Source organism: Periophthalmus magnuspinnatus, chromosome 2 (genome assembly GCF_009829125.3).
Source record: "Periophthalmus magnuspinnatus isolate fPerMag1 chromosome 2, fPerMag1.2.pri, whole genome shotgun sequence".
NCBI classification, from domain to species: Eukaryota; Metazoa; Chordata; class Actinopteri; order Gobiiformes; family Gobiidae; genus Periophthalmus; species Periophthalmus magnuspinnatus.
Genome location: NC_047127.1, coordinates 9,839,452 through 9,860,426, shown reverse-complemented (window position 1 = coordinate 9,860,426; position 20,975 = coordinate 9,839,452). Strand labels below are relative to the sequence as shown.

Below are 20,975 nucleotides of genomic sequence, written 5' to 3'. Positions count from 1 at the left end.
TCAGAAAGTGAGAACAACAACAACGAGGGAGGGAAAGCGGGAAAGATGGAGGGAGAGCGGAGAGAAAAGGGGAGAGAGAGGAGATGGAAATATAGTGGAGACGAGGAGAAGCTCGGAGAGTGAAAAGAGCGAGGGAAGAGAGGGATGAGAGGGAGAGAAGTAAAAAGGCGAGGAGTTGGAGAGGGGGGTGGTAGAGAGGAGACAGCGTGATGGAGAGATAGCCATGAGAGATCAAGGAAGAGAGGGAGAGAGAGAGAAGAAAGGGGGGAGAGGAGATGACAGAGGGACAGAGAGAAGGAGTGGGAGAGAGAGAGAGAGTAGTAATTAGTGCAATGACGACAGCCAGACATTTACAGGTGATTAACAGTTACAAGGACACAGCTCTACGCGTTTATGGGGAATTAGTGTGGGCCAGGGGACTGCTACTCCTGGGCAAGGCACCAACATGTTTACCATTTAAGGTAGGTGGGGTTATGCACCTTACATAAAAGTGTAAATCTGTTAGAGGAAAAAGATGTGTTGTTTACATGAAAATATGCAAATAGTCACTTTTGAACATATACAAAGCTAGTTAGATTCTAAAATTGGTCACACGCTTAATATTACAAGCAGCAGAACTTTAATAAAAGGCTTAAATGCAATGTCATCTTTAAAAATAAAAGTGATATGCGTAATTCGTCTTCTCTTAACTATGCAGTCACGTATCAGCGCAGCATAGCAAGCAAAAGTGGACTGAGGGAGTGTGATGTCACCCGCAACATTTGGCTCCAGACAAATGAAGCTTATCGAGGCTAGCGGTTATAACGGCTAATTTGCAGCAGAGTTCCACATTTAGTTGCTATGAAATACGCAATCGGAATTTCAAAGATCCAACCAGGAGCAAGGTTGTTGAAGGTAAGTCGTCCCTTCCCGCCTGCACCGCTGGTTTGGCAGGAGGCAGGCACGTGGCGACAGATTTGATTGACACATTGCTAACGCTAACAGGAGCAAACCTTGGGGAAAAAGGCATCCAATTGGTTTGTTACTAATGTTCATAACTTGATTTAGGGACAAAATGGAGAAATAAAAAACACCTGGCTCCTGTAAAGCCAGTTAATACGAACATTTTAAGGTCAGAATCTACGAGCCAGTGGAGCCGAATTGTGCCATGCTCACTTCCTATTTGGAACACAGTGGCTGATGGGCTAAGTCATGTCCATTTATATATTTTGGCTTGAAAAAAAAAACAAAAAACTAATACCTTTACACTGACTTTTTGTCTGGGGAATGGTACACGTTGTCAATATTTGGCTACATCTAGCATTACATCCAGTATGCTAGCACATTTGTTATCCTGAATCCGCACCTTCAAAATGGGAATGTTGCTCTGCTCGGCCAGGAACACGGCACGGTTGCACAGGCCTGCGATGCGTGCCAGGGCTCCCCATGTGGCGGAGCTGCGGTCGAAGGAGGTGCCGCTCTGGTTCTCGGTGGTGTCGGCCTCGTGGATCTGGTTGTCGAACCACATGTGGGCCACGGTCATCCTGTTCTGGGTCAGGGTGCCCGTCTTGTCGGAGCAGATGGTGGAGGTGGAGCCGAGGGTCTCCACAGCCTCCAGGTTCTTCACCAGGCAGTTCTTCTTGGCCATGCGCTTGGCCGTCAGAGTCAGACACACCTGGGGACAAAAGCCAAGTCCTGAATAACAAAACTGACTAAAGTGGCTTCTGGACACTATGTGCTTTTACTAATCACCATTGAAATATCTGGGAAATACTATACATTTGAAAATATAATAAAAGCCTTTGGTGTCAGAGCGAAAGTCAATTTTGGTACTATGCACAGAGATCAATCTGGCAGAACAGCAAAGCCAAACCAAATGGGAAATAGTATTGACAATTAGCACAAGAACACTAATGTGACCACACTGACCCTGACATTTATTTAATACTTATTTATAAAACAAATAGTATACCTCATTTCTACTGTATTTGAATTATCTAAGGACAATACCAGGTCTGGACTACCTCAAATGAGCAGATCTGGGTATTAAACAAACTCAAATTGTAATGATATCTACAAACATTTAGCTCGTCGACTAATGCCAACATCAAAGACCACTAGCAAAGGTGCATCACATTTAAACCACGGGACTCACAGTGACAGTAGCCAGTAGTCCTTCGGGCACATTGGCCACGATGATTCCAATGAGGAAAATAACAGCCTCCAGCCAGGTATACCCGAGGATGAGGGACAGGACGAAGAAGGACACTCCCAGGAAGACGGCCACACCGGTGATGATGTGGATGAAGTGCTCGATCTCTATGGAGATAGGGGTGCGTCCGACTTCTAGTCCCGAGGCGAGGGTAGCGATGCGACCCATGACTGTGCGGTCCCCTGTGCTGATCACGATACCTCTGGCAGTACCTGGAGTCCAAATACAACTTTATTAGCATGTGCCTGTAAAATGATCCAATTTATATAGTGCTTTTCTACACATTAACATCCTAGTGTACACAGGCACTGGGTTAGGCTTGCCCAAGGACACAACAGCAGTATTAATCTGTGGGAGCTGGAATGAATGTTTATGTAGAGACCGCCGACTTTTGAATAAGAGGATGATCACTCACACTACCAACTGAGCTACTGCTGTGCCTAAGATCATGAAAAAGCCTATTTAAATCTATGATAACGGGCAGCTAAGAATGCAATGAAATATTATGCAGATGTTTTGACCTAGTTTATGGTTAATATTTCTAATTATTGGGATCTACATGAAGCAAAAACTGACACAAAAGCTCAAGAACTTCTGTTGGCCATGTAAAATAAAATATAGCCTGAAATTATTTCTAAACTAGAGTAAATTGTGACAATATTCAAATGACAAGTGCAATTGTTGTCATTTGAAATAAAGACATTAGATTAATACAGAAAGTTTGAAGCATATTTTTAGAAGGAGTTCAAACATTTGTGGGATGGTTCTTTCAAATTTGTGAATTACCTTAAAATCCTACATATCTGAATTCTAAAATGTGAGCAAAACCTATTTATAAGTCTTAAATTGTAATGTTCAGAGCGTCATCATACCTTCAACACAGTTTGTAGAGAAGAAAGCGATGTTTCTCGTCTCCAGAGGGTTTTCGTTGGAGAAATCCGGAGTACGGGTCTGCGGCTCAGATTCACCGGTCAGGGAAGAGTTGTCCACCTGTAGGAGGCGTAGTAGTCATGAATGTAGGGCAGAAGTGGCAGCTAGGGTCCTTCATAAAAGACTACTGATCATATCCAGCACAGATACCCCATATAGGCAGGTGATACACTTTAAATAGGACCTCAAATGGGGCATAAACCCAATAATGAGGCCACTTGGATGAGCTCTGGACCCCTTAATCACAAGCTAGCCTTCTACAAAGTCTGCAAGTAAAGTTTGGCTGTCTGAGCCCTACTTTTAAGACTTCAAACGGTTTCCCATTTTGAAAGATGAGACAGAAAGAGTCCAAAAATGCAATATAAACTGATTTTAATACAGAGCGTCAGCAAAGTGTCAGAGAATGCTGTGGTCTGATAACAGTCTGCTTTACTCAATTGAAAACACAACTTTTTCCACCATATTTATATAGTAGTTAGACTTAAGCACGACTTGGTTATGTTTAGTGTAACAGAATCTAGTGTTACACGGGAAGTTTAAATATTTGGGTTAATGTTAAAATGTAGAAAGCACAAGCACTAATGAGCTAGCTTTAATGGTCTTGAATATTTTGGCTGTTGGGAAACATTATTCTCCATATCCTCCTATCTGTATTTGGTACAATACACTTACGTAGGGTTGTCAAAAGGCGGTAACCAGATACTAAACAATACCAAAACAAAGTATCAAAATGGAAAGGGCATAAATATGATGACATAAGACCATTCCTCAAGAGTTACAATGGTTTTGATCTTTATTGGAAGCAAGACCACATGAACTAAAACTAAACATTATTCTATTGTGTGGTGAAAATTACATTATACTGTCAAAAGAAATAAAATGAAATAACATTTAAATAATAAATATGACATCAAAATAGGTCTCGACTTTGGGGTGTCACCATAACCTCGACAAAGGGGTATTGTTAAAAAAAAAAATGTTTATTTTTTTGGGATCAGTTGTAATTTGATTTTGTATCGCATTACAAAATAAAAATAATAAAAACATAGGTATCGAGTGTCCCTGGTATGGTTTAAAATTTAGTATGGCAACACTACGCCTTACACTTGTAGTTCTTTAATTGTAGGTGATAGGAAAGGTCTTCTCCACTGAAATATATAACAACTTGTCTTGGAACATGGCTATTTATACTTGTGACAGTGACATCAGCTCACCTGTTGTAGTTCCAACTAAGTCAGTTCTGTATGGTCAGATTGTGTTAAAATAAAGCTCATACTAAAGTCTAATAGAGCTTGTGACAGAGCAGTGCCTACAGTTAGCATCACACCCCCAGGCAAAGTTGATGACATCAGCTGCAAAGTATCAGTTGTTCCCGGAGATGCAGACAGTATCTATGGTCAGTGAGGTGGAGGAGGTGGAGTACCTTGCAGCCGTGAGCAGAGATGATTCTGAGATCAGCTGGGATCCTGTCTCCTCCTTTCACCTCCACCAGGTCTCCAACCACCACCTCCTCTGCGTTGATGCTTTTCTTCTCTCCATCACGGACCACCAGGGCTTGCTATGGGACAAAGACAATAAGTTGGGTTGGCATGATATCAAAACATTTTAAGATACCTATGGGTTAAGATGGTGGAGGTGGAGGGCAGTTCTTAATCTGGTAGAAATTTTCCATGTAAATTTCAAAATGTAGATGTTTAGCTGTGGTGCCAAATTCAACATCTCTGCTAGCACAAATGAACTGGGACATTATGAATTTAACTTTTTTTTCACACCAAATTCATACCAGAAAATGCCAGAGTTCAACACTTGCAGATTTTAAAATAACCTATTAGCCTTTTTTATTAATTCATTTTGTTGTTTGAAAAGTATGACCCTGACCTCCATCAAAATTATGGCAATAAATTCTAAATCTTCATGAACTCAACCCATTCAATAAAGCAAAAGACAATAACTACCAGCATATTTATTTTTATGCAACTCTAGCATGATAATGTGTGCTTGTTTTGTAATAAAAAACAATTTCATCATTGCATTATTCAGCAAGGTTAATGTGATTCTGGTGTCAAGAGGATTTTATTGTTTTGAACAGAGTGTGAGTTTATAAATTACCATACAAATTAAAAGCTGTGGTTTACGCAACAGAATCACATCTAGAAAAAATAAAAAATAAATGTACCAAACACGAAAAGGCCTCACCTGTGGCACCAGGTTCTTGAAGGAGTCCATGATCTTGGAGCTCTTGGCCTCTTGGTAGTAGGAGAAGCAGCCAGTGATGATGACCACAGCAGAAAGCACAACACCCAAGTACAACTGGAGAACAGCAAAAGGTACATGAGACAACCAGCAAATAAAACCCCTTTTAAGTTGGCAGGTGTCGCTTAACTAGCTCCTTGCGCTTGCAGACCCATGAATTTATGGGTACATTTTATAATTCTTTTCACCTTTGCTGTCAGTCTTGTTTATGCGTCGTACATTATCATTACCATGGCACAGTTTCAGTTTTAGTGTTGTACATCATCACTGGAATAATTGGACGTTTTAGTTAGTCTTGTTTATGTTTGTTCCATTATCATTGGCATAACCCATCAGACACTAAAACTACCTTACATTATCATTGACATAACTTAGGTTTTATTAGATTTAGTGTCTGATGGGTTATGCCACTGATAATGTAAGAAATGCAAACAAGATGATCTTAGTTTAGTTAATGTTGTTTAAGTGTCTTACATTATCATTGACATAACCCATCAGACACCAACCAAACCGGAGTTATGCCAATGATAATGTAAGAAACGTAAACAAGAATAAACCTATCTTACTTTATCATTGGCATTACTCAGGTTTTTAGTCTTGTTTAATTGTCTTACATTATCATCGGCATTATCAATCAGATTTAATTTTAATGTCTTAAGTTACCATTGCCCAACTCAAATTTAGTTAGTTATGTTTCTTACATTATCATTTGCATAACTCATCCAATTTAGTTTTGGTGTCTTACATTATCTTTAAAAACTCAAGTCTATTCATTATGCTAGAGTTTTAGTCTTTTTAAGTGGCTTACATCATGTTTGGCGTATCAGATTCAGTTAGTCTTATTTAAGTGTCGCAATATTGTTAGCTTAACATTAGCAACGTATTTACTTAATCTTGTTTATGTGCCTTAAATTACCATCGGCATAAGTCATTAGTTATCATTGGCATAACTCAGATTTTTAGTCAGTCTTATTTAAGTGTCTTACATTATCATTGGCATTACTCAGGTTTTTAGTCAGTCTTATTTAAGTGTCTTACATTATCATTGGCATTACTCAGGTTTTTAGTCAGTCTTATTTAAGTGTCTTACATTATCATTGACATTACTCAGGTTTTTAGTCAGTCTTATTTAAGTGTCTTACATTATCATTGGCCGGCTCATCCTCCATTGCAGCCTGGATCCCGTATGCCAGGAAACAGAGGATGGCTCCAGTCCACAGCAGCATGGAGAACCCACCGAACATCTGCAGACAGACACATGATCAGGAGTTCCTTATATGTACGTGACGAGGTTGTGAAGTTGGTGGCGATACATCAGAAGAAGAACAGCGCTGTACCTGTTTGCAGAACTTAACCCACTCTGGTGTGGTGGGAGGAGGCGTGAGGGCGTTGGGACCGTCCCGAGCCAGGTTCTCTGCTGCCTTGGCACTGGTCAGACCCTGTATAAGGGTCAACAAGACCATGATCACATAATTCAACTGACAAATGGCTAATTAATAAGGTTAGAGCAAAAATATTGAAATTGTAAAATTGGCTGGCACATTATCCATATCTCCGGAAACTAAATATATAGTAATGAGTTTTCCACCCGTCAAAGAAATTGCAATTTTACTTGAAACTTTAAATGTAAATGTCACATTTTAGTGATGATTTTTTTGTCCTATATTTAGCCTTTTAAGTTTTGGTTTTGACAGATAGATGACCTATTCTGCCATATATTGTTGTAAAATTGTTTCAAAAAGTATATTTATTTATCCAAATTATATGCTTATAACAATATAGTTATCAAATACAAAATCACTTTTCTCCCTGGATAGTCAAGAGTTAGATAGCCACAAACATAAAAAGTGCTCATTTTCTATCCAACTTTTCTGGTCGAGAGCACCACCTTCTTGTTTCAATGGAGATGGACAAGTCTAATGCCATACTGAGGAACATTGCAGACTAGTCAATAAAACCACCATGGAGACAATTTGTAAAATCAACACACTTTTATTGTTTAATGAATGTTTAAACTGTCAGGAAAATGCCTTCTTTGAGCATAAAGTGTTCCTGAATTTTGGATGGAACTTTTTGGGTTGATGACTCAGGTAGAGGGACTTTTTTTCCAACTTTTCATCACAAACAACCAAGTAACTGATGTAAAACTATGTTCAGTTAAAAGTTATATGTAAATATTTATCAGTGTCAAAAAGTACACTGAGTTTTTCCTCGTTTTTCCACCGTACTAACGATCCCTTTAAGTACTGTTACCACCTGCTTCTCAAACGGTACACAAAGTCTCCCTGACACATTCACTCCAAGGGGAACTGTCTGTAAGTACCGAGAGTCGCTTAGCAACGCCATCAACGCACAACAGGTCTGTTTCTTCGAGCAGCAGGTAGGAGCCCAGGGAGCGGAGGGAGAGCGGGGCTGAAAGTGGGGCAGGTGCGGGTGAGGTATAGATAAGACAAACGGTTTGTATGAAAAGCAGGGCAGAGGAGATTTCTCAAGTCATGCATAATTCACAGGCACGCACGAAGTCAGGAGCGCTCATTAACTATGCCCCTTCATCTGTGCCACAGGGCCAGGGGCAGATTAGCATGAGGCTAAGGGGGTGGTCACGTGTGGGGCTGCAGGATGGGCGGGGAGGGGGGGCGTGCTGTTATGGTGAAAGTGGCATTTCTGAACCTGCTTTTTACACTTTGCAAAACTGATCCTTCTGAGCTTTTATAGTATAGGACCTTAGTTTTAATGCCGTTACCCTCTTAAAAAACGTACCTGGAGTTGTGTTTTATTTCAGTCACACATGTTTGAGTAATCCTGCATTATTATTCTGTCTGCATCCTGAAAACTCAAAGTGCTCAGTTTCACCTTGTGATGTCATTTAGTGGTAGCTTTAAGGTTAACAGCTATTTTAGTCTGAAATGCTTTACTTTCTACTACTCTAGAATAACTAGAATTTTGAGATTGTCAAAAGAAAATCTCCAATACCTGCTGGTGTACCGAGAAGTGAAGCAGTTTCAATGAGGCTAAAACAATAGCTGGAACTTCAAAGCTGGGCAAATCCAGGGCTGAAATGATCAAAGTCTATACATCCTCACTAAAATCTTTTCAGGTTATAAACAGGAAATGCTCCACTGTGTGTTTTAATGACATCATAAGGAGGAACAAAGTTTGAGAGAAGAACTCTAAAGCCTAAATATGCAGGGTTTGTGTGTTAAACCTGTGTGAATGAAACAAAACACAACTCCAGGTCCGTTTGTGATGAGGAAACATTATAACATAGATAAAAATCACAATCTGAGCACATTTGTCCAGCATAACGTTTAAGAAATGTTTATTATATATGTGGTTGTTTCGGCACCAATGTATTCATCAAATTAATAATCTATGAAAAACAATGCTATATGCAGTAAGGTTTTCTAGTGGGACTCTAGTGTTGCTCATGTGTGGTCGAGTGGGTGTCAGACTCCAAACATCAGACTATGAAAACCCGGGGCTGTTTTGGCAACTAACGCCAACTCTCCCATTGAAAATGCATTGGACAGTACCAGTTTTTGGAGGTTTTCTGTTTACAATCACTGGACGGGTCTATAGCACATGTATATATAGATGCAAATTAAGCTCTGGACTTACATTGGTGAGGTCTGTGCTGTATTTGCGGTTGAGCTCATCCAGGGTCAGCTTGTGGTCATCCTGCAGGACACAGGAGAAGAACCATGATGTTACTGACATTTCATTTGATTACCAGTACCAGACTCTTTTTATGGGTGCCCTGTTGCAATACAATACAAACAAGTCCATTTAGCATTAACATGTGCAGTTTTGATCGTAAATGTTTATCACCAGTTTATTAAAATGCAGTAGTGGGACCAATGTATCCAGTTTTGCACGTCCTTGAAAGGTACAACAGTGTTTTTCTCCCATTTCAGTTCTAGTGAGGCCAGTTTTTAGACTTATACAATCATCAGATCTTGTATTCAAAGTTCAAATGAGATATTCAAGTAGTCTATGAAGTGGCTCCTTATAAATACATTTTAAACAGTTTTCTCTTCTGACTTTCTCATAGAAGGGCTGAGTGAAAGAGCGTATCTAAAAGATACTTCTTGCTGTGAGACATGAGTGATGGCACTCATGTCTCACAGCAAGAAGGTTGGTTCGATCCCCGGGTCACCAGGCCTTTCTGTGTGGAGTTTTTCATGTTTCTCCCCGTGTCTGGATGGGTTTCCTCCGGGTACTCCGGTTTCCCCCATCAACCAAAACATGAACGCCCTTCGAGACAACTGTTGTTGTGATTTTGGGCGTTACAAAAATAAATGAATTGAATTGAATTGAAATGAAATTGAAAAAGGTTTCAAAGTAGAGGTTAAAGTCTGCATGTATATTATATCTCAATCCAGTACAGAGAGAAAGGTTGTTTTCAATGGACAGTGTGGTGACCTTTGCTTCTCCATAACACCAAGAGCTGAAGAACTGAGCTGATGTACTCAAGCGCTCACCATGTCCACCTCCTTCTTCAGTTCATCCATGTCTTTCTCCTTCTTCTTGGCCCTCCCCTTCTTGCCCTTGCCGCACTGCTCCGAGGTGGCAGCCAGCTCATACTGCTCACGTCCTTCCTGGAACGCAAACAAAAAAATCAAAACACGGTTATTTAAAAAAAGGTTCAATAACGTAGCAATAAGAAGGATTCTACAGGGAGCTGAGAAATCAAACTTGCAAGAAAAACGATGACCTATTTTCCCTTTACGGATGCACAAAGCGCTTTCCTCTGCTCTTTTTCAAAAAAGAAATCCATATTTTTGTTTAAAAAGAGACGGTAGAAGCCTATGTATGTCTGTTAGTGTCACCGTGTTTTCGCTGGCATTACACATTTTAAAGAGCATACAGAAGCAGCTCACGATGCTTCCAGATTTCTACCTTTGACATCACAATCTGGGAAAATTTTAATTGAAATCGACCTTTTTTTGAGACTCAGTGGGAGATAATCTCAAACAATGTTGACAAAATAAGGGTGAATGAAGTTAGATACAATTTGGGTAAGTAGATTTTGAAAATGTAAAAACTAAAAAAGGTCATTTTAGCCTAATATGTCTCATTTAAGCTAAACATCACCGATAATACTGTTATTGTTGAAGGTGGTTAGCCTAGTGAAGAATTTTTTTTTTTTTTTCAGTAAAAATATTACAAAATCGATCCATTTGTGGTATGTAATCGTTTCTTATCTTGCAAATAACTACTGAACAGCTTTGTATACATAAAAGTGCAAACATTAGTGCAAAATCAGCCTGTAAATAGTCCAAAAGCCCAACCAGGAAATCAGCTGAACCAATACTAAGGGACTCATACCCAAACTAGCAACATTTCCTGGATCGGTGCCAATATTTAATAACAGTATCGGTGCATCCCTAGTTAACGGATTCGAAGAGCACTTCCTGGATTACTAGCAGACCAACTGTACAGCGCGAGAAGGACTAAATACTTAACTAAATGTATAAATAAATATTAACAAACACAAATCCAGGCATGTTTTTGATGTGAAAACTGCATTATAAAAACTCTAAAAACTTTACCACCATTAACCACCATTAGTCAAAGCTGATACTACATTTGAGGTCTTATAAACAAGCTCTCCTGCTGCTCCATTCAAAAGCACAACCCAGCTGCCTGTCCCCCATTCGGCGGCCATAAAAGACATTCAGGAGTCTGTGATGTAACCGCTTTCATCCACATATCCTAGCTTAGCCCGCTCTGATGGTAGCACAACAGCACGCTTTGATAACATTACTTCTATTACACCGGATATAGGAGCACTTTGGACAAGCACAATGAGGTAGTGGTTCAAAGGGGTGTTTAAAAAAAAAACAGTAGAAAAGAAAAAGATTTGAAAATGAGGAATAATGGATCGACACAAAAGCTGCATGTTGAGAATTGTATGAGATTGGCAAAACACCAAATGAGAAGCTGGGAGGGAAAAAAAAAAAAAACATTTGATGCAATCCAATCCAATTATAAAGCGTTGTATTGTCCAGTTATCAGGAAGTGTGTGTTAGCATGCTAGTTGTTATTAGTTTTACCGTGACAGCAAAACTCAGTTCTGGTCTTTCAAAGTTGTGTAAAGTGCTTATAAACTCATTGGGGTGAATAATTAGGATGTTTTGAATGCATAAGGTGAGTGAGGAATAACTTTGGACCACTGCAAAATGTTTAAAATGAACCAATTCTGTTTGTTGTGTTTTTAAAACGGTAAAAATCTGGTATAATGCCTTTTAATACAATTCTAAAGCCAACACAAAAGGCAGATTTTGTATTTAAATTAAATAATGTTTGTGTAAAGTTATATATTACACATTTTCTTTTTACTTAAAGAGGGAGTATTTTACTTCTATGGGGTAATAACTGCTAACACATAACATATTTAAATTACTATGTTAGCTTTTATTGTTCTGAAAATGTTATATTCACTGCAAATGACACATTAACAAGTTTTACAAGTTTTAGTTTTGACGATTTTACGTTACGTTTTTGAAGTCAACCTCTCCCACTAATGAAACTACTGCACATCGCACCAGGTTTGTGAAGCTGTGTACAGTTTTGTATCGTGTTTTTGTAAATTAATGGAGGATTGTCATGTGGGAGCATGGGTGATGTAAGCTTGTGGGTGGAGCGTTGGACAGAATCTTGCAGCTAACCATAAGGAGGATTCGAACAGGGCCCGGGAGAGATCACTAAATTAGTCAAACATGCACAGACCACATCTAAACCCTCTTCAGACATGTTTTTGATGAGGCAATAAAGTTATAACATGGTAGAAGGCAAATTTTATTATTTTTTTCCAATTGATAATATTCTTAAATGTAATTGTAAAACTATAATACTGTGCCAAAAGAGTATACAAATAAAAAATATCAGAATAAAATAATAAATAAATGAATAAATAAATCTAGCCTATGTTTTCTTTCATTTTTTTATGTAGCCCATTTTGCCAGGATTCAAATATTTGGGCTCACTCCACATTGACATAATATCATGATGCTTTTCAAACTAAAACCTGTCATTCTAAACTCTAATCTAAATTAAAAGCGACCTTTATTTGCAAAAAATATAAAGCCGCTCTGACTGTCCAGTTTTCAATGAGCAGATTAGCATGCGTTATCAGCCAATACCATCTGTGTCCGCTGAACTCCGCGGGGATCGCTTTATTTTTAGTTTTGCTCACAGAAAACTTCCTGTCCCAAACCTTTCCATCTGCTGTAGGGTCGGCACCAAAGTTCGTTAGCCTGGTTCATCACAAGACCAAGAGTTCAATGTTTACACACTGGGGGAAAAACAGCTAAATTCATTTTAGGCTTTAAAACAAACAATATTTAATCATGAAATCTGCAGTCATTATGAGAAATGTTTGTTGATTTTGTATTTGCAACTCCAGCTGTGAAACAAAACTAATCGACAGCCAATCTCTGTATAATCACTATGACAAGTTTTAGCCAGGCTGCTCAAAATCCTTGTAAAAACACGCTGATTTAAAAGAATTGTTGTGCTCGAGTCTGCTGTATAGTTATATATACATCTACGACTCCGGTGGATCATTATGTTCTAATAAAAGAAACAAAACCGCTGACTTCGACTTTAGAAAACGGCGGTGCCCAATGGGAGCAGACGTCGCCCCAAAATGTCATCACAACAAAGAACCGTGGAGATGTTGGCGCGTACGATGGCCTACGATTAAATAAATAAATAAAATTGTACCAAGATAACTATGCAACGCTGTCGAATCCTGCACGTATCACAGATTAAGAACATTAAATGAATGCGATTTTGCAAAGAAGATCCGGTTAGAGGTGCACTAGTAACTTTTCTGATGGAAGTCCCACCACTTGCTTCTCCAGCTCCATGGAGACGAGCAGGTTACGCCACCAGGACAAGTCTGGTCTTAGATTCCAGCCAAAGCAATACCATCTCCATGGCACTGATACAGATACAGGTATTGGCGTCAGTGAAAGAAAATTAGCTGGTTCTGTACTGACTGATGTTGGCCAGGGTTGTGTTATAATACTTAAGCTTTTTTTCATACAAAATTGCTCAGGATTTGATGCGTTTTTTAACAAGTTCACAGAGTTTAAGGGGAAAAAGCTACAATTATGGATACTTTGACTTATATGTTGATATATTGGTATCGTAACTGAAAAAGCCAGATCGGTGCATCTCTGCTTTTGTGTTTATTTGTCCAAAACAAAAAAAGAAAAGCAGGAAACACGTTTTTAGACTACACTTTGCAATACGTTTGACCACAGGTAGATCAGAGCAGGAGTAAAGTTTTGGGACATAATGCACGGTCTTGTAATGTGTAACCTCAGACCCTCAAATTGAGTTTTCGGAGCAGTGACACTTGAAGAGCTTATTTGTATCTCCCTTGACTTGATGTTCCCTATCGGCCCATCAGCCTGTCTCCTCCTCTCCTCCTCCAGACTTCTGCTGGGCTTATCGGGAGAGCGCCCAGACGACAGCCCTACAAAGAGACTGAGGAGAGGGGCTGAGGAGAGGGGGGCGAAGGAGAGGTGTGGGAGAGTGAGGTGAAGTGACAGGATTAGGAGAGGCAGGGGTGAGACAGGTGTAGTGAGCGGGGCAGGAGAGGGGAAGGAGTTGTCAGGTGAAGTGACGGGGGAGGAGAGGGGCAAGGGTGAGTAGGGTGAAGTGATGGGGGAGGAAAAGGGGCAGGGGGAGTCAGGAGAATTGACAGGGGCAGGAGAGGGGTAGGGGCAACAGGTGGTGGCAGGGAGGGGAGGAGGGCAGGGGGAGTCAGGTGAAGTGACGGGGGCAGGGGGAGTCAGGTGAAGTGACGGGGGCAGGGGAAGTCAGGTGAAGTGACGGGGGCAGAAGAGGGGCAGAGGTGATGGGTGAAGTGACGGGGGCAGAAGAGAAGCAAGAGAAAACCAGCTAACCAATCCAGAATTTTGGCATTCTGAAAACAAAGCATCTGTGTATTTCAATGGGTAAATTACTCAGTCTGTTTGAAACGTTCAGTCCATATTGTGACTGGATGAGTCAAAGGACCATGTAGGTGAAGACTTTTGGGTCTCATACTGGGACAGAGGTTAGAAAAACACGCACCTTTATATTTTTACTTAGATCAATTCACTTACACTTGGATCTTGGCCAAAAGACTCTTTATTGTGCAGAGAGAGATTACTCCTGTCCATCTGCTCCTTTCCATATAATGAAATGTTTTTTTAATCATACTTCCTAAGCTTTTAGAGAGTTCATAGTCAACTAGGGACGAGACAATACTTTCACAAGATGAGAATGAGACTTTGTAAACTGAACCGCAACATTTATTTATTATAAGTTATGACAATTTTGGCCTCATGATGTCTTTATTCATTGTTTTTAATATTTCGGCTGTAACTTCTAACGCAAATTTGACTTTTTGTCCAAAGCAAATATAAACAAGTCTTAAAAAGATCTTTTTCCACAATCTTAATTTTTATCTCATGAGCTCTTGTCCTATCTATATACTCAAATATATTTAAAAATGTCATAATGTCACTTCCTCATCATCAACTTACCTCGAGTTTAGTTGCATTTCATTTTTAACTACATAATCCTGCATATTTAGTCACAACAAAGAGCCATGAAGTTGTCTCCCCCTCTCCTGGATAGCTGCAGATCTTTTTTCATTTGTACCAAAATGACTACGCGACGCTGCCATATCCTTCATGCTTTAAAGTTTTCAAAAATAAGTTAATCAAGACCTGCTGTAAAAACTACCAATTCAGTCGTGCTTTAGTACCAAAATAACCACAACAGGTAAATTCAATAGGATATATCGACAGCTAGTAGGTTAGTAATGAGACACTGCAACCTGAGGAGCGACCTAGCGATTGACGGTAGTTAAGATTCATCCATAATTCAGTAGTGAACACGACTGGAGGTGTTAGTGTGTTATCTGGACACAGGGAGAGACCCAAAGGCCAAGTGACCGCTAATTTGTCAGCTAGTCAACACCAAGGAGGAGCATCCATTTTGAAACGCTTTAGGGACCGAGTTACCCGCCTAAGGGGACGTCGAGGGACCAGTCAGGGATGTCGTGTATCGGGTTGTAGAGGGTGTTAGTAATGCTCAAGTTCTTCATTCTGACAACAAATCTATTTCAGTTCCAGAAAAAAAGCATGCCTCTTTAAGCCTGGGCGGTGCTCGGAGAGTATTACAAAAAGTTACAAGGGAGTTTTGACCTGTTTTAAATGTTTTACTTTTTTTCAAAGCAATGGTTTTCAAAAGGATTTCACATTAACATTATTATTCTTATGTGATACTGAAAGTGCCAGTTATCATTCTAGTACTGGTACACTAAAATTGGCTCTGGCTCCAATTCATTTTCTATTGGAAAACTGTCACCTGTCTCTCTGTAACTGCTGCTATCAACCTCATCACTTTTCGTCTTGTTCGTATTAACCTGCTCTACATGATCCTGGTGTTTTTATTTTGCTATTGTGTCTGTAAATTAAGATGTGAACAAATAACAGACAAATCACTCACCTTTTTTCCCTGAGGTCGCCCCTGCTAGCGTTAGCAACAGGTTTGATTGACAGTGTTGCTAAAGCTACTAAGTAACAACAAAACTATTCCAAATGTACAATACTGTTAAAAAACCATGAGCTGCAATAAATAAACAGCAGAATCAAACTCCTAGTTCAATTAGTTTGAATTAATCACCTCAGTAACTCATTCTAGATGCAGCCGTTCACAGCTCAGATCTTATATTGCAAAAAAAATAACCCAAAATGTCCCAGTAGTACAATGAGAAATTACACTCGATGAATACTGACCCCCAAAAAAATATCGCGACAGTTTTTATGTATTGAACAATAAGTTGATAGTGATTATCGTGACAGGCCTAAACTTTGACCTGGTTTAGAGCAGACTGACACCTGACCATCTTAGTCCTTGTTTTGTTTCAGACCCCCTTACGCTACACCTTGTTCTGGTTTAGGCCCCAGTGCCAAACATGCCAGCCCCTCCACGTGCTCACAGCCACGGCCTGCTCACATTCCAGCTCATGGAAATATGCTAACGTCCTGCGCGGGCTGTTCTTTCCCAGGCGGAGCGCGGCGGATATGTTGTTATTGTTGCCGGCTCCCCTGGACGGCTAAGCTGGGAAAACACGGAGCTCAGTTCTGGAGTGCTGTGAACACATCTGAGCCTGCGGACCCCCGGGGGCCCCATCTGCCTTTAGGTTACACTGACACACAGGGGTCCGGGGAGAGTTAGAGACTTTTAAATGCACAGACAAACTGACAACTTAGGCTTCCATTCCAACACTCACTTACTACTGTTGAGCATTAAAAGATAGTTCCCTGGAATTACACGTATTTATAGAACTAAGAGGAAACCAGCGCTCAAGTCCCTCACTGTAAACGGATGATGATGATTTATTAGAAAAAAAATATTAACCAAAAATAAACAATCTTTTAACAACAAAAAAAAGGAATAGGCTGGAGCAATGCTTATATATTACCTATCCTACTAATGAATGACTGTACAGGATCCTGAAACAGCTTTACAGCAACGTATTCAGAAGTAAATCACAAATTAAGCTCAATTTTACCTTGAAGCATCATCATTTTAGCTTTAACTGATTTGGCTGACAGTCAAATATAAATTACAAAATTCATAATTTATTAAAGTCTGATTAAAACCACAGTATGCAATTTTTTGCAAAATCATGGTTGTGTTTATTGCAATGAATCAAGCTTGCCTCCATGTAAATTATGTTTCTGTATTTTGCATGAGAATTAACACTTTTTAAGTTTCAACAGAAACCAGTAGGTTGGAAAATATTTACCTGAACCCTAGTGTCAACATTTTAACAACAGCGTATTTACTAAGCAAATCCCATCTGCACAATAATTGGACTAGTTCAATTCATTCCTGGTTCCCTGCCTCCATACGGCCCCCCCGCTGCCCCCTCCTGCTTCCATACTGCCCCCTACTGCTTCCATACTGCCCCCTCCTGCTTCCATACTGCCCCCTCCTGCTTCCATACTGCCCCCTCCTGCTTCCATACAGCCTCTCTGCTTCCATAATCAAGCAATAAATTCACCTGATACCAGTTCTCCTGTTAAATTTCTTGCCTTGTTGGATGGTAAACCGCCTCTTACTTCAAGCACTCTCCAGAGAAACAACAAGACCTGTGCTGATTGAGAAGTGCGCTTGACCACTTTTAATTCAGTCAATTGTTGGTTTGGTGTTATTTCTGAGTGGCATGATTCCACGTGAAGAGCTGAGGCGTGCCAGTCCAAACCAGTCCAACCCCAGTGAGGCTGTGTATTCACTGTCTGCTGTGGCGATGGTGACATCATCGTCTGCACTGTTCAGTACCTCCCTGAGCCTTGGTGCGCTGTGCAGTATTCACATCTAGGGGTGTCAAAAGTGTTGAAAATCAGACACTCATCGATACCAAAACTAGATATACATTTGAGCAGGTGGAAATACAAAAAAACACGCATTCACAGGACAGAAATTAACCTTTCCTGAAGCTTTATAATGATGTTGAGCTGTATCAGAACAAATATAAGACACATAGACTATTATACACCAATGGACCACTATGGAACCTACTGGACGACTGAGGAATTACACAGATATAAGGCCACAGAGTTTGAAATTTTTTTATCATTACTAAAGATGCACCAATCCAGCTTTTTTAGAGCCGATACTGATTTCGATACTGTGTTTTTAAGCATCTGCTAATAAATCAACATCAACCGATACCAGTGCAGACACAAATAACAGCGTTTATTTCCTTTAAACAAAAATGAAATAAGACAAACTGATTGAAATGTGTTCTGTAGTTACATGAGAGATGAATAACGGCTATTTAAGAACTTTGTATGAATAAAAGTTCGCACATTATGGGCCAACGACCAAGAAATATCCTAGTTTGGCATATAAATTGATGTAATAAGGCCATCAGCAGAACCGATATTTGGAAGTTGATATCTGATCCAGCTAATTTTTCAGTATCGGTGCCCACATGCGATACCAGTATTGGATCAGTGCAACTCTAATCGTGACAACGCCATTAACGACAGAGGATTGGCTGTAGACCTCTCCATTAAAAAGCCCCAAGCCGATCACTCATGATTAGATATGACAGAATCTTGACCTCCAGTAGAATCTGATTAATAGCCATCTGTAATGGGACTATTCCTGTTTGAAACGTTATCTTTCGACAAGTAATTACTTCAAATAATTACGGTTTTGATTATGTCACGATGAGTTCCCGTAGTGGAGCGGCTCTGCACCGGTTTATGACATGGAATTATGGGATTAACCGCGCGACTGATGTGGAGTCAATCCAATCAGTGTTATTAAGCCCAGTATACTGTAAAATGGTTGTTATAGCATTATTAGCAAACGCAATTAATCACATTGCAATGAAAGATGTGTTTAGTTCCATTCACACATGTTGGAGTAATGTTCTCATCCCTCCTGCTTGGATTTAAGACTTTGTTCAAAATACAATTCAAACAAAAGACAAACAAAACAGTAGATAAATCATATAAAACATTAAAAACAGGTGCAAGGGGGGGTGTAAAAGTTCATTACCAGATTATTAAATTGCATTTGTGGCACTAAAGTATCCAATTTTGCTTGTCTTTGCAATATATTCACAGTTAGAGCTGATCGATTAGTTGACTAAAAGTGGGAGTGTACCTGACCCAAACTGACACACACAAGACGACAGCTGCACGGGAGTTCATGCAAAAACTACTAAAAATGTACTAGGAAACAAGGAATATTTATAAAGACAGATTAAACTTGTGATTTGTGAGTTTAATCTGACTTTTTACAGATAAATACCACAAAGAACCACATCTTTAGCCAACTCGCAATCACTTCTCCTTTTGCCGTTAAAGGAAATTCATAAATTAATTGACTAATACAGTTTGCTCCATCAACTGATTAACAGAATAAACAACTAAACAACTACAGCCCTAATTCACCTCAGTTATATCTTTTTTTTTTCATTTTGAATGTGTTTATTGCGCTGAAAACATGTATTACGCTCAGCGGGCTTGCATCTCCACAAACCTAACTCTTACTTGGCCTGGAGGAGGGTCTTCTTTTGCTTGTTTCCATGGAAATGTTGGTTCTTTGGTTATAATATATCTGGATGGAGAATGTTCTGGAGTATGATACAGCCCAAAGGCATTCTAAAGCTATTCAGGAAAGGTTCATTTCTGTCCCGTGAACGTGACTTTTTAGTATTGACACCTGCTCTAACAAGTATCTATTTTCGATGCTAGTTTTAGTGTTGATTAGTCTCTGATTTGCAACACTTTTGACAACCCTAACTTAAACCAAAACGTTGAAATGAAAATGTCAAGAGGAATCGCGGTAGAACACAAAACAATGGTTCTTTGTTTTGCTAGCGTCCCAATCTGGACAGTGAGAAAACGGGCTAGTGGACAGGCCGATAGCGTAGCAGCACTGTTAAAGAGGATAATCCGTCTTTTTTTTTGCATGTGTTAGCTGAGCGGGCTACACCTGTGCCATGTCGTCTGAAAATCCAGTACAACTACCGGGGTTTAGCGCCATCTGATCGGGCTAGCTCCAGATTAGTGATGTAATATCATGTTAGCGCTACACCCATCTGCATGCTAACCGCTGCGAGATAAAACTATATTGCAAACTCTGTCCATCTCTCACCCTCCTTTCCCTCTTTCTCCCTTCTAATCTTTTTTCTCATTCTCTCTCTCGCTACTTTCTACCTCTCCTCCGTCTCCTTTACCTCCCTCTTTCTTATAGTTGTTTAATCTTTTCACCATTGTTCTCCCCTTTTTCTCCTCTACCTTTTCTTTCTTTACATTGCTTCCTCCTCTTCCCCTCTTCTTTTCTCACCTCCACCACTTTTCTTGTCCCATTTCCTTCTCTCCTCCTTTTTAAAAATCAACATCTGGCTCAACTTTCCATCCTCTTTCCATCCTTCCTTTCCCTCTTTCTTCATCTCTTCCCTTCTCTCACCCACTCTCCTCCTCCATCCCTTTGTCCCACTTTTCCTCCCCAGTTTCACCGTTTTTCTCTTCCCCTCTTTCTTGATCATCTGCTCCTCCATTTTCTCATTCTTTTCTTTCAATCAATCATTTGTCTTGTTCCTCTTACCCTTTAATATCACATCCTCTCCTCCTTTCCTTCCTCCATCTCTTTCTCTCACCCCATATTGCCCATTCTCTCCCATTTCCTCCAAACTCCACCTTCATCACTCTCTCCATCGCTCTTCATTCTCTTCTTCCTCCCTTTCCATCTCTTACAGGGTCATTATTTTCCTCTCCTCCATCTCCTTCTCCATCTTCCCTTCCTCGCTCTTCCTCTCCTCCTTTCTCTCCTCCCATAGCCCCATTCTGTCAGTCTCCTCTTCCTTTCTCTCCTCCTCCATCCCATTCTCTCCATCTCTTTTTCATTACTTTCCTCTCCTTACTAGCTCTTCCTCTCCTCTTTTACCACCTGTCCTTCCATCCATCTTCCCTTTCTTTCTTTCTTTCTTGCGTCTAGTTGTAAAAAGAAGTTGGATTCTGTACAAGACGTCCACATCAACCATCTCTAGACACAAAACAAGCTT

General features: G+C 40.0%; 1 protein-coding gene across 1 annotated transcript in view; it reads right to left on the bottom strand.

The window, feature by feature from the left end:
- Nucleotides 1–20,975, bottom strand: part of LOC117380358 (sodium/potassium-transporting ATPase subunit alpha-1) — a 42,481-nt gene that overhangs the window by 14,851 nt on the left and 6,655 nt on the right. Inside the window, exons 2-10 of the mRNA XM_033977160.2 lie at nucleotides 9,856–9,972; nucleotides 8,993–9,052; nucleotides 6,712–6,813; nucleotides 6,517–6,618; nucleotides 5,318–5,431; nucleotides 4,545–4,679; nucleotides 3,064–3,181; nucleotides 2,135–2,403; nucleotides 1,346–1,654 (exon numbers count right to left, since the gene is read on the bottom strand). Of these exons, the coding sequence (XP_033833051.1) occupies nucleotides 1,346–1,654; nucleotides 2,135–2,403; nucleotides 3,064–3,181; nucleotides 4,545–4,679; nucleotides 5,318–5,431; nucleotides 6,517–6,618; nucleotides 6,712–6,813; nucleotides 8,993–9,052; nucleotides 9,856–9,972 (1,326 nt within the window). The remainder of the gene's footprint in view (nucleotides 1–1,345; nucleotides 1,655–2,134; nucleotides 2,404–3,063; nucleotides 3,182–4,544; nucleotides 4,680–5,317; nucleotides 5,432–6,516; nucleotides 6,619–6,711; nucleotides 6,814–8,992; nucleotides 9,053–9,855; nucleotides 9,973–20,975) is intronic.